Source organism: Electrophorus electricus, chromosome 15 (assembly GCF_013358815.1).
Source record: "Electrophorus electricus isolate fEleEle1 chromosome 15, fEleEle1.pri, whole genome shotgun sequence".
Classification (NCBI taxonomy): Eukaryota; Metazoa; Chordata; class Actinopteri; order Gymnotiformes; family Gymnotidae; genus Electrophorus; species Electrophorus electricus.
In genome coordinates this window covers 5,214,036-5,228,267 of record NC_049549.1, presented here as the reverse complement: position 1 = coordinate 5,228,267, position 14,232 = coordinate 5,214,036, and the positions used below count along the sequence as shown (strand labels likewise).

The following is a 14,232-nucleotide window of genomic DNA, read 5'->3' as shown; positions in this document are numbered from 1 at the left end:
TAAATAGGACCTATGGGGATTGTTCCTAGTGCCAACTGTATATATTTGGTTCATGTCACTCCATTTGCTTGCATTTGTGCTCATCAGATTGGACAGTTGTGGGCTTTTTGTGTCTGGGTGAGTATGAGAGGGAAGTGAAAAGGAGCTGACAGCTGCAACTGTGTTTTTGTTTGTCCCTGAGCTGGTAAGGAGCATGACAGCAGCTACACATGACGAGTCAAGGGAGGGGCTACGAGTGACCAACTTGCTTAAACAGCAAACAGAGTACAACTACTGGCTGCTGAAGATGTGGATACTATGAAAAATATGAATGCTGAGAATCCAGCCTGGGGACGATGCACCATCTTTTAGTGCTGTAGCACGGTGCAAACAATCCTAATTTAGCAAAGGATATAAAATAGAGTTACACGGGGCAAAGGAACCATTTTTAGTAGGAGTAGTGATTTCTACTGGCAATTATCTTGACATGTGCTCCATTTTAGAAACAACAAAGATGACTCAGTTCATCATTGGTTTTTACTGATTGGCTTTTTGTTCTGAGAGCAAAACATATGGCTGTGCCAAGCCTTGTTTTTGTTCTACCAGTCTAATACTAACTGGAAGAGCGATGGCAATAGAACATGATTGAATCAAATCTGATTATAGAAAATTGTGACACAATTGAAAAAGTGACACATTGAGGATGAGAGACAATCATAGCAGGAGGTGAGGACAGGGAGAAAATACTAACGCGCATGGCCATTTCAGGGTCCAAGTCCCTATATATATATATATATAAGAGATAAAGTATGTTAAATACCTAAATCCTTGTTTATCCAAGTAGGTACTTGGCTAAAACATGTAGCGTAATCCACAAAGTTTTACATTTTATATAGACATGCATTGTCATTTAAGTAACAGGTAAGATAGGTCATCGACTCCATCATTGTTCATATTCTGAGCTGTAGAGCAGTCAGCTGACACACTTCCTTAGGCTAAAATGTGTTGCTGCTGTGCTGTGTTTATTGCATCCGTTATAATGAAGGCAAGTTTGGTTTAGCTTCATAGCAGCTTAGCAATGACTAGTGTAAGCACTATCATTGTTTTTGATTGTCCAGATGTGCATCTGTGACCCTTCAAATTACTCTGTTGAACTGTGAGTTCATTTAAAGCAAACATTAAAACTTTTCATTTAAAATACACAATAACTGTATGCACGTGCAGTATCAGTAGGCACAGTCAATATTTAGAGTCGCAAATGCCTTATAAACTCCAGTAAAATATTTTTGCCCTATGATGTTGTCTACTTTTTAAAATTAATGCTGTAACTTTTCTTCAGTGGTATCTGATGGAACTAAAACAGATTCACAATAAAAACTGGCTTGCTTGGGTTTTTGACTATCATGTTTGGTTCCTGCAGGTAGAGGGCGGTGTTACACAAACAGGCAAAATACTTTTCCACATCTCACACCATTCAAGACACTTCAATTACTTGTCAAAATCACATTTCTGGTTCTGAACAAACACACCACCCTCTTTTCCATATAATCTTAATCTCAATCTCTGTCTCTCAGTCCATCTTCCTGCTTTCCAGTTCCATTGCTGCTTCCCGGACACGCCCGGAGCGCAGGACTTTGAGGCAGCCCCGAAGGATCCTACGCATCCACATGACATTCATGACGTCTAGGCAGAGGCTGCAGAGCACCCAGGCGAAGCGAGCATCCTGGCTGAGCCTGGTGAAGGCTTCCGTACCGTAGACAGAGTACATATGTCTGTAATAGACTGGAATGACCGCAATCCTCGCCAGGAAGAAGGAGGCCGCCATAGCTACACCATTAACAAGACTGGGTTTGGAACACTTGTGGTACCCCAGGACCTGAAGAAACCATCTAAAAACAACAGGTGTTCACTGGTGCTGATTGAGTTTCCCATTAACTTTGAGTTAATCATTCTGCATATGTGATTTTATATTGCACACTTACCGCTGGTTTACGAAGGGAGTGGAGAATTCAGACAGAAGACGAAAATTTGCAAAATATGGCAATATTCCCTGACTCTAAAAGGCATAAGAACAGGAATGGATTAAATATACAAAAAGTAATGGAAAACTTTATTTCCCCAGGGAAGTGACAGTGGCTTGTTTTTTGTTTTTAAAAATTGTGGAGACTTTGCATCAACCCTGCAGTGGTTTGGGATTAAGTGCTTTGCTCAAAGTCACAAAAACATTGGCAAGGATCTCTGGTTCTTGGTATAACTGAGCCACTCCTGCACAGACTCAGTCTAGTTGTCAGAATCAGATCTCAGCCAAGTCAAGAGTTTTGACTAGGGAGAATACTGAAATGGGCAGTGCACGAGCTTCCAGGCAGCATGCATTACAAATCACTGAATTGCTCAAGTTCAGCCAATTCTACAAACTTACCAGAACATAGCAGTAGGCGTAAAGGGCAGCGAGGTGGTGCATCAAAAAATTCTTCTCTCCTATGAAGTCCCAGAAGTAGACCATAAGCAGCAAATCTGAAAGAGAAACACCCCGTTCTCTGAGCTCCAGGTCCATGTTCACTGCTGAGTGTCACACAGCATCCTTTGTGTGGGGAACAGATTCCCTTTTTGGGTTGTCCAGTCTTCCATAGACATTCCCTTTTTTCAGGTTTGGCATAGTGGATGCAGCAAAAATACATCTTATGAGGATTGTTAATTAATTAAATCTTCCTGCTGTTTCTATAGTAAATTATTTTAAATAATGGTGGTAGGTTTGCTGCACATATGTGAAATTTGTGACTACAAAGCTATTGATGGTATTGATTGTTGATGTGTTTTAAAGGGTTGCACAGACCCTCACCTGAAATTAGGTAGCCTGTGGTTATGCTAACACTCAGTTTCACCAGTGATGAGTCTGCCCTATTACAACAGAAGCAGGCAGAATGTAATCAGCAGGTGTGAAAGTGACCCATATGACTTAAGTGACCCATATGTTTTAAATCCTCATTAATGAACACAGAAATTCTCACCAAACTGGATCTTCCTGGATTGCTTCATCAAAAAGAAATATGTACAGGCACAGGAGTCCCACAACGAAGGCATGGACTGTAGAAACAACCCTGAGTCGTAAGCAAATACCAACAAAAATTCAGATTAAAAACATGAGACAGGGACACGTGAGCAGAACCTGTTTTGTTCAACATATTTACATCTTTCATTTACTTTCTTGTATGGCCATCAGCCTGTTGTTCTTGTACAACCTACAGTGTAGTGTTTTAAAGTATGAGTGGGTCACCTGGTGCTCCACTCCGTCCTCTGTGTGTGGTTTAGTGTGAGGAAGTGTGGAGTGAGGCGCTCGGACAGCCAGGGGCCCCCTGTGTGAAACAGCCACTGAGACACAAGGAAGCTGCTGAATGCAACCAGCAGAACCAGGGGGCTTAGAGGCTCCATGGCCATGCCCACCTAGCCCTGCAGAGAGAGAGAGAGAAGGGGTAGGTAAGCAGCTCAGTATCATACCAATCCAATCATACCAGCATCATAGCAATCCTGACAAAAGAAACCTACAGAACCTGGTTTTGTTGGGTCATTCCCCACTGTGGAGTAACAAAATAAATGTTTTCTGATTTCTGGCTTCCTGCTGATTGAAAAAGCAGCAATCAGCTGCCTTTTCACCTACCTGTTTTTCCGCAGTGCACTCCATTGCCAAAAGCTTAGAGCAGGGATACATTTGTATACCTGCTGACACAGCTGTCATGACAGGCAAAGGTCCACCAATAAATGGTTTTGGGAAATGCACACATGAGTCTGAAGAGTATTGGTGTCTGCTAGAATAGAGCTGACACAGTAACAGAATATGTAATCCAATACCTACTTGAAGAAAAGACTCCATAATGGTTAAAAGCCTATCTGTAGTCTGTTGATTTAAGTGTGTGACACATAAAGTAAAAACAACAATGGTGTTACCACCATCAACAATAATGACTGAATCAATCAAAATTACTAACATCATAACCATGTTCATTTTTCAGAATAAACTGTATTAGTGCAATATGATAACTTCAGACTAGAAATAAAACACCACACCCGCAAAAAGACAAAACTCATAAAACTCATCATAAAACGAGTTCTCTTTAAATATATTCATGAAGGCAAGGGATAATTAAAATGGGTTAGAGGGAGAAGAATGACCTTGTCAGGTTTGAACTCCACTCTTGCAGTCTGGAATTACTGCTGACACGTGTAACATTATAGGATGAGAGAGAGCCCTAAGGACCAGCCTGAACACATCCACTGTTTCAACAGAAGCATCCCCTGCATGTATATCCCACCTATCCCTAGCTTCCATATGAACATGATTTTAGCATAACTCTAAAGCATGTGAAAATATGACCTGAGGCTGCAAAATATATCGTTAAAAACGACAATGTTTTTGCAGCGCTGCTATCGCAGAAGGCTGCAAAATGCAAATGGGTTTTCTACCAAAATATATTTTTCTTCTTGTGGGCTGTCTGCTGTGCGCATACCTGTCCAATCTCAGACTTCCGTGGGTTTTCTAAATCTGCGCATTTTATTCTTTAACTATATCACATCGAGAATCCCCTGGTTTAGTGTAGTTCAAGGCACCGCAATCACATGATGTAGTAAATAACCACAAAATAGTGGGGTTTTTGTATATAACGTGAATATTTGTCACATTACCATTCCTCAACCGATCAAACGCAAACTTACCGTTTTCTTTACGAGCTTCTTGTTTTGAATCGGCCATTTAGTGCACATGAGAGCATTTGACGAGATGCAGACTTGCAGAAAATGAGGAGCGCCCCTTGTAAACTGTTGTGCTCACGAGAACATTGATGCACAGCTAAAAGGTGAGGGAACAACTGACGGACCTTCGTGAACGCATGACTGTCCCCCGAGCCCAAAACACGCACGTGCGTTCTGACACCCACACAATACATATGCACCGCGTGCATTCTGCTGTCTTTCACTGATCCGACACGAACTGCCGCATAGTGTGTTCTCAGGCTTGTTTATTTATTTATTATTATTGTTGTTGTAAATTGGCCTAGCAAAAAAAAAAAAAAAACAACAACAAAACCTGAGTTAAGTTTTCCATCAGGTGATGTAGGACTAATCCCAATAGATGGCGCAATTCATCTTTCAGACTATGCGTTCAGCACTTGTTAATTTGCCACAGTATAGCACATAATCCAACAGAAAAGAATAACAGTGCGATATTTTAATACACCACGACATTTGTTTCGTTAGATCACAACTTTTATTATTGTTGTTTTGTTTACATTATAATCAAAACCTTTAGCATTATTAATTAAACAGTTAATTTGGAGAAAGTCCTAGACTTCCGTTTTTACAAGTATTGAAAACAGATGAAAACAGTTCACAGTGTAAATGAAGAAACAAGTCACCAAGCTAAATATTTTTTCAAATGCAACCCCCCTTCCAAAACAGGTTTACTCTGATACAGTGAGCAAACACTCCACATGGCACGAAGTTTCACTGAAAAGCACTCAGAAACTTTCTACTGGTGTTTTCAGCGTGAACGCTTACCTGCTAGTGAGTTTCAATTCTTACACTTCCTGTTTGTGGACACGTTTCCTTCGATAGTAGTTCTGAGATCTAAGAACAACACGGAATGAAGAGGATGAGCGTGCGCCCTGCGGTCAGGATGTCCTGGGGGGGAAAAAGTCATTGATCTATTGCTTCATACCTTGTAGTTTAACAATGAGTCTCATTTTGACAGATTTTAGGGCATATTTACCCCTTTGTAATTAAATTATTAATTTGTAATTAAATCTTGCTTTGCAATTAAATTATTAAACAATATTACGTATGGGTGCTGGATATTCATCATATGAGGATCAGCGGTTTCAATTTAGAACAGTTTCTGAGTATCTCAGAGACAGACTGGACTGAGACATTTATAACGAGGAAATATTAAAACTAAATTTCGTGTGGAGTTAACAGTGAAATCCAGACTTGCATTACCAAGTCGCTTTCATTTTCTTAAGGTGACGTTGCTGCCATTCTGTTATATTTCAGCGTTACAGCGTTTATTGAACCCAACACACCGAGATGATATATCGTTATAGATTATAAATTGATTATCGGTAGATAAAACCTTTTCATTCAGAAATCACTCTCAGACTACCGCTCGCAATTGGTGGCCTTTTGAGATCAATCTGATTTCAATCACGTCCTCATAAAAACCCCCTAGTAGTGCGATTGTGAAAGGAGAGATTTCTCTGTTCGCGGGTAGGAGGCAGTCACTCTATTCGAAGCGCACGTAGTTCACTTTCCGGGGCGTTGTGCTGAGGATCATTCTCAAAATCGAGGAAAACTTTCTTAACACTACACAACCCGTTGTGTCGCTGACATCGACGTGATATACAAAAAATGGCTCAGTTTAACAAGGGCCCCGCGTATGGTTTGTCGGCAGAGGTTAGGAGCAAGGTAAGCTCGCATACCCCCGTTTGTGCTCCGGACCTAATCTTATCGGCTGTTTTCTTGCAGTTACTTTGTTTCTCATCATTTCCTTTTTCTGTCCTTCATGCGCTTCACCGCATTTGAAGGCGATTTATCGCACGTGCCGTCGCCACTTTTTCTTCCAAGTTTTGATTTTGATTTTTGATTTTTTTTTTTTTTTTTTTTTTTTTTTTTTTTAGTATCGTGGATCGGGATTTGCTTAGTTCTTGCAGTCTTTTGTCCTTCCGATCGCAGCTGGAGGTTTTTTTATTTATTTATTTAAAATCAGCGAAGCAGATCAGCATGTTTTTGAGTACGTTCTGAAAAAAAGTCAAACCGAAGCCTTTATCATGACTTCTAGAACCCATATTAACGGGTCACATGTGCCGATATTAATGAATGAAACGTCGTCCAACAACCTTTTAACTTCTTTTCTGGAGTCTGTATGCTAATTATTTTTCCCACTAGATTGCAAAAACATTTGATTTATTTCCATGATGTATTTAAAGTTGTTTCTTTGGGTATTTGTGATCTTGCAACACCAGATGACTTTCTTCAACACGTGCAACCTTTTTCTCAGATAACTGAGTGGGGTATTTTAGCACGATGGCCACTGCTCCTCTTGCAATTCGTGTAGTTTGCTTAAAGAACGTGTCTTAAGGCCTACATTCAAAATTCTCAGTAAAATTGTATTCCGACTTGGGACTTGTATTACGATGCCTCCCTGGTGGTGTTTTAAAGGGTAGTGATTGTGCATTCAGGTGCTAAGGGAAGCCTATTGTTTAAGAAATCATGGGTGGAGTCGGTGGAGTCCTTGTAGAACAGCCACCATTTGTTGATAAAAATAAACCAGGTAATGTAGCCTAAGACGTTCGCGTGAAGTTACCCGACCTGAATATTCAGAGAAAACGACCGGCCGCAAACAAAACAAGCATTATTTATTCGTTTTCTGTTTGTATTTTTAAAGGGGTGTAGATTTACTTGCATTCGTGTTTTTAAATACTGCTTTTTTTTTTTTGCTTTTTTTTTTGCAGGACGCACCGGTTAACTTTGAAGGCTAATTAATAACGTTTTGTTACGCTTTCAAACAGGTATTGCTAAACCAACAAGAACTTTGCATCTATGGTTCTGAGACCTGAGGGAAATCATCTCAACGTTCTGTTGCATGTGCTAGTGTTCATGTAGGCCTGAGCCTCCTTTTAAACATGGACTACTTTTTAGTTTTGTGTATGTGTATAATTTATTATTATTATTATTATTATTATTATTATTATTATTTAGTGTTGAGATTTGGGGGGGGGGGGGGGTTGTGTGTGAGAGGAACACCTGCTTTGAGTGCTGCTGGGGATGTGTTTTGTTCTCCTGTAGTTGTGTGGAATAGACTGTCGGCTGGTTCTTGTGTAGAATTTTGGCTTATGTTCAATTTCTTGTGGTAAGCATCCTGGCAATAGCATTAAAACTGAATGGTTAGATGCAGTAAGGCCTAGATTTCGAAGTTTGTGAGACACAGTAAGAGTATAAGGGTATACCAGTTTAAACCATGTGAGCACTCAAACTGTAACACTTTGCCTTGCTCCTGGCACTGGTCATATTTAACTGTGGAATCTGTTCAGTGTGTATTTAAGTAGGTTCAATGTAGTTTTATATAGTTTGCTCAAATATATGAATGTCAGTCATTAAAGGTCATAGTTCTGTCTAATCACCTTACTTGTCAATTAAAATGTAGCACATTTTGACAAATGGCAATTCAATGTTCAGTTTCTATTACTTTTTTTTTTTTTTTTTTTTTCCTTGTTGATTTGGGACGGTCATGCCAGCTGTAGTTTCTATGAAAACCACTGACGACTTTTTTTTTTTTTTTTTTTTGGTGCATTGTTAGATCTGATGCCCATTATCAGTGTAAGAGCTGAAATGTTTTGGCAGAGCACCTGAGCTCTGAGGTGCTCTTCCCTGTGAGCTCTAGCAAGCATTGTAGTTACAGGACTGTGCTTGAAGAGCTTCAGTGGTAAGGATGGGATGAAATGGTGTCATTCCTGCAAGATCCGTTCAAGTGCTTTGATTCCCCAAAGTGAAATCGCATCTGTGAGGCAGCGACCCTGCCAGCATGTTCTCACCAAGCCGCATACAAATATCGCGTTCCATGTTGACGCCGAACCCTGCCAACAGTGTGGGCTGGAAGTAATGGATGTCTCAGGCTCTGATGTGCCTGGTTCATCTTCGGGCATCCAGATGGTTTTCCCCTTCTCCCTTGAACATGCCCTGCAATATTGAGACAGAGTAGGACACAGGATCTATTGTTTGGAGCGCAGCAGGCAGATGGCTGCTTGTGAAGTGTTCTGTAAGGTTCGTAGCACCCCCGGTTTCTTGAATGAGGTCGAGGTTCGAAATGTATGCATGAAGATGTGCATGTTTCTCCTGTTAACCTTTGACCTCTCCATGGCTGGCAATTCATTTGAGTACCTGTGATCTTTTTGAAGATGGGGGGGTATTTTCTGCCAACGACCTCGAAGCTCTCTCAGTGGAAACATGGGGGGGCTTTTGTGGAGGAGACAAATGACTGTTTGTTTACTTCCTCAATCTCTCTCTCTCTCTCCTTCCCCTTGGAAGTGGCTTTCGCTGGCACTGTTGGTGGCATGAGCTGAGTGAGGCTGCTGAAAGATGGTTGAGGAAGACCATGGGTCTGTTGCTTCCTTTCACTTTTGCTTTGTGCTAATCACCGCCAGACTGTTTGCTTCAGCGTGTGGCACCAGCCATCAGACCTGCCCACCGTTGTCGCCGACTGAGGTGCAGGGCCACACGGCTGTCTCGCTGCAGTGTATAGAAGTGTGGAGTGGGCCTTTTAAAAACCAGGAAGTCATGGTTTCTTTTCAGATGCAAAATTTCCACCTCCAGCACCCCTGCTACCATCTGTCGCACCTCTCCTCTGACACACGCATGTGCACACACAGGAAACCTATCCTAGGAGACCCTGATGAGGGCAGTGTTTGAACACTGAGTTGGTGTCCCTTCTGTTTACCTATGCAGCATCAAATCGAAACCTCACTATTTGCTTCATTTTTAGCTATTTGTTAACGAGCAGTTTCCTGTTGTCCTTGGGCTGACACACTGCTGAAACTGAGGTGCTTAATACCACAGAGATTGTTTCCCAACACACTCACTCACACTCTCTCTCTCTCTGCTGTTGGTTATCACAACATTGGCCTTTGCAGTGTTTATTTAGGTTTGATTGATTTTAACATTTTCTTCACATCCTGACCACTTTTAGTCTTTTGGAGATCAGCATTCTGGGGGTGTTTACAGCCAACTCAAATATAAATAGTATCTGGCCAACTCGAAACATCAATTTTAGAGGTCCAACTCTCATAGTTTCAGTGTGTACTTGCAGATTTCTTGACAGACCATCCTTCATGATGTATCTTCCCAGTTGTTCTCCATCCTTTAATAACCCAGCACACCGCAACCATGAAGGATCTTAATGATTGTTTGTAACCATATAATGTTCATGAAACTTCCTCTGAGGCCAGAAAATGCATATGCACAAATATGATTTCTGCAAATGGAGACCATGCACCATGTGCATGGGTAATGTATGCCTGTGTCCTTTGGGGGTTATCCCACTGGGCCGCCTTGCGCATCTTGCATTTGCTGATTTCTTCTGTCAGGACAGGACTTGCCAAGCATGTCTCAGAAAGCCTTGGGTGTGTTGCGATCCAGAAAGGAAGTGCTGGAACAAAAACTAACACCCATGGCAGTCATTCTCTTGCCATCATATTGGCCTTATGGTTATTGTGGTCAGCTGCAAGGCAGTCAACTCCTTGCCTAACCATCCTCGATAATGGCACTGTTTTTCAGGTGCTGTTAAACCAGATGAGCTCTCATTCTGGTTTATTTTGGGATGGGTTATGGAGCCTTGAGGGTATCTGGAAACAGCCCTAAAGGCAGGGATCACATGTAGGTTAACCCTCTATGCAACTTACTGCATGCTGTGCTGCTGTTGGCACCAGTCCTGTTTCAGCAAGCTCTGGGGTGAAGAGGGGATGGATTTTTCCCAGGCTGACCCCTGACCTCAGAGACCATAGCACTCAGTACTGAGCTGAGCCTTTAAAACCGGGATTTGGGTTTTTTGCTTATTTGTCTTTTAATGGGTTTGTTATGCCCATTTCTCTGTGCTTTTACTGTCTTGAGCTCTGTCTTGTTTGGTTTTTGGTATGCTCTGTTAATTAACTTGTTACGATTGAGCGTGTTGGCAGAGTGATGGTTTTCCCTAATAATGAACTGGTCTCACTACACTTTGATGTGGTTAGATTGTTCCATAGCTAAATGACTCATTCCATGGCTCTGCTCCCACTCCCTTTTTAGATTGCTCAAAAGTATGATCTGCAAAAGGAGGAAGAGCTACGTTACTGGATCGAGGAAGTGACCGGCATGCCAATTGGCGAGAACTTCCAGCTGGGCCTGAAGGATGGTGTCATCCTGTGCGAGTGAGTGCCGCTCAGTGTCTGAGTGTCAGTGTCTGAGTGAGTGTGTAAAAGAACTAAATTTTTTTTTTTTTTTTTTTTTTTTTTTTTATTATATCTAGGCTTATCAACAAACTTCAGCCTGGCTCTATAAAGAAGATTAACAACTCCAAACTCAACTGGCACAAGGTGATGTTTCATGAAGCATCTTTTTCTCTAGTTTTAGGGAGGATCTGCAAACTACTATTGTCCAGTCTTTGGAATTTTTATTTACTGTACTTTTCATCACACACACGTGGCACCAAATCCTTTTTCTCCCTCTGCCTCCCATAGCTGGAGAACCTGGGAAACTTCATTAAAGCTATCCTCACCTATGGCCTGAAGCCCAGCGACATATTTGAAGCCAATGACCTGTTTGAGAATGGGAACATGACCCAGGTGCAGACCACGTTGCTCGCCCTGGCAAGCATGGTGAGCAACATGGCTGGGTTTCCAAGAGTGGCACTGCCATGTAGAACCAGAGTCTCAAGATCCAGAAACTATCCAGATCTAGTACAGTTTTGGGTTTTTGGAAAATGGAGATATGATTGACTGACTGACTGACTGACTGACTGTTTTGTTTACTTTATTTATTTTTTCACTACTTAAATTTAAAAGGCGAAGACCAAAGGTTTGGACACCAAGGTTGATATTGGCGTGAAGTACGCAGACAGACAAGAACGCAATTTTGATGATGAGAAGATGAAGGCTGGCAACTGTGTCATTGGCCTACAGGTAAGGATCTTGCTCAGAGCTTCAGATTAAGTTAAGATCTATTCATTTTTATATTAATTCTCCCCCCCCGCTATCTAGATGGGGACAAATAAATGTGCTAGCCAGGCCGGAATGACTGCCTACGGCACTCGCCGACATCTTTATGACCCAAAGACTCAAACGGAAAAGCCATACGACCAGACCACCATTAGTCTGCAGATGGGAACCAACAAAGGAGCAAGTCAGGTAAGAGGAGTTGATGCATCAAATATACAGAAATTTAAACAGCATAATTTTTTTTCAATCTGGTGAGCACCAGTATGAGTTTCATTTAGCTCAAATCAAGTGTGCTGCTGCCCACAGCATATCAAGGCAGCTAAATGTAATCATAATTCATTTGGATACTCATCAGGAAACTTGGTCACTTTAAATGATTTCCCAAGCATTTAGACTTTTGTGAGTAGTTCACTGCCATGATGTTCCTCAAATCAAGTCTTGTTTATCCAAGATGTGTGCTTGTGGCCCTGAAGGAAAGTCCCGTTATCTCCCTATGAGGCATGACCAGAGGTTGTGTTGCATTACCAGTGGTCATGTTATTTGTTAACGAACAGTTTCCTGTTGTCCTTGGGCTGACACACTGCTGTAACTGAGGTGCTTAATACCACAGAGATTGAGTTTCCCAACATAAGCTCACTCATTCTATTATAAATAGTATTTGGCCAACTCCAAACATCAATTTTGCAGGCCCAACTCTTAGTTTCATTGTGTACTTCTAGATTTCTTGTGATTTAGACCATCCTTCATGAGGCCTGTGCACTTTGCATTTTAAACCATGCATGTTACAAAGCACTCACACCACCATATTTTAGTTGCATATCCTCTTGAATTTCTCAGAAATACTAGCCACAAAGGGGATGATGTCACCATAATCATGTTGTAAGATAATTCTGTAGTTTGCTAGGGCTCTGTCAGCCCTCAGGTTCCTGCACTGTTCTTGGTCTCGCCCACACATGTAAATGTTGGTGTTTTCCTCCATTCAGTTGAGCTAATGAAGCCCCTAAAATGGAAGACTAAACATCGCAATTCTACCACAAGTTCAGTTACTTAATCTCCTGCTACTAGACAGTAACACCCGTCCCTTCTTTAGGCTGGCATGGCTGCGCCTGGCACCAGGAGGGATATTTATGACCAGAAAGCCTCTCTCCAGCCACTGGACAACTCCACCATCTCCCTGCAGATGGGCACCAACAAGGCAGCATCACAGAAAGGCATGAGCGTGTACGGCCTGGGCCGGCAGATCTACGACCCCAAGTACTGCAGTTCTCCTGGTGAGGCCAGCACCCATTCTAACGGCAGCCAGGGCACGGGCACAAATGGCTCTGAGATCAGCGATGGTGACTACCAAGCTGACTACCAAGGGGAGTACCAGCAGGAGTACCAAGGCGAGTACCAGCCACAGTATCAGGACGAGTACCAGCCCCACTATGATCAAGGCATCGATTACTAGGTGAAGCAAAGTGTTGAGATTTAAGATTTTTTTTCCACTTTCTCTTTTGGTTATTATTTTAACAGAGCAAGATTTATTGCCTTGCTGGCCTTAAACTGATGCAGAGGGAATAAAACTTCCTAATCATTCCTCTTTAGCTTATAAGTGTGTGGGTTTAAGTTACAAGAGAACTATATCTTTTTGTATTATGTGGATACTTGTATTTAGTTCTTCTTGTATTAATTTTAATGCCAAGCATGATGGATAGCATTGCCTCACTCAACTCCCCTCATACTCCTGCAATGTGATTGGTTTTGCTGCGGGACAATCATCTTGGGGATCCCCACTGCTCTTGGACTCCGGCAACCTTTGAACTCCACTGCCACAGAGAGGCGTTAACCCTTTGCCAAAACACGTTTCCTGGATCCCAAGAAACATTGCTGTTTGTCAGTTTTAGGGAAGGAACTTTAAAAAAAATTGTTTTGCCTTTTATTGATTCCTTAATTTGACCAAACCGTGCATTCATTACTTGTGCCATATGTTTTAGCTGACTTTTTGTTTCCCCCCCCTTCCATGTCCTAATGTATTTATTGACATTCTTGCCATTGTCACTCAATAGAGCCCCACATTCCTGTTGAATTATTTTTTATGAATAAATTGTTACATTTTACGCACGTCGTCTTGTTATCAGTGGCTGAGGCAGGATGTACTCCCTCCTCCCTCACGAATACCTTGTGCAGTTTTATGGGAAACTTTGTTTGGGGTGGGCAATCTAATTCAGTAAAGATGCTCCCCTCCAGAAGCGATGAGCTTTTTGTCTCACGACAGTGTGGTCTGAGCGTGTCTGAATGCAGTCTTGTGTGAGCGTAGTGTGGAGAGCAGGAATCGGCCTCGCCTCCGAGTTCGTCCTGGCCCAGCTGTACGGCGCAGGCCTGACGCTTCGTGGGAAAAGCCCCGTGGCCCTGGGTCTCGCCCCTCCCCTATTTTCCTGGCTGACTCTCAGGCGTAGAATAATCCTCGCTTTGTGCTCCTGTGGAATCCAGGCCTGATAATGCAGCGCTCAATTAGAGCAGAGGCCGGGCACACAGCGCAGGT

The 14,232-nt window shown here is 42.1% G+C and overlaps 2 protein-coding genes across 3 annotated transcripts; one reads left to right on the top strand and one right to left on the bottom strand.

Moving 5' to 3' along the window:
* Positions 1-743: 743 nt before the first annotated feature.
* si:dkey-10f21.4 (uncharacterized protein LOC100137126 homolog) lies at positions 744-4,864 on the bottom strand. 2 transcript variants are annotated; one of them, XM_035534293.1, is made up of 7 exons: positions 4,687-4,864; positions 3,254-3,426; positions 2,988-3,077; positions 2,819-2,877; positions 2,399-2,493; positions 1,962-2,035; positions 744-1,868 (listed from the first exon to the last, which is right to left on the bottom strand). In XM_035534293.1, the coding sequence occupies exons 2-7, from the start codon at positions 3,412-3,414 to the stop codon at positions 1,550-1,552; spliced, it is 798 nt and encodes a 265-aa protein (XP_035390186.1). In that variant the 5' UTR covers positions 3,415-3,426; positions 4,687-4,864; the 3' UTR covers positions 744-1,549. The 2 variants fall into 2 exon arrangements, with proteins under 2 accessions (XP_035390186.1, XP_035390185.1); XM_035534292.1 differs by lacking the exon at positions 4,687-4,864 and adding an exon at positions 3,635-3,712.
* Positions 4,865-6,233: 1,369 nt separating this feature from the next.
* On the top strand, positions 6,234-13,807 carry LOC113588745 (calponin-3-like). The gene is made up of 7 exons (XM_027028073.2): positions 6,234-6,429; positions 10,801-10,922; positions 11,021-11,087; positions 11,232-11,369; positions 11,556-11,672; positions 11,751-11,897; positions 12,799-13,807. Exons 1-7 carry the CDS (start codon positions 6,373-6,375, stop codon positions 13,156-13,158), a joined length of 1,008 nt encoding a protein of 335 aa, XP_026883874.1. The 5' UTR covers positions 6,234-6,372; the 3' UTR covers positions 13,159-13,807.
* The last annotated feature ends 425 nt before the right edge of the window (positions 13,808-14,232 follow it).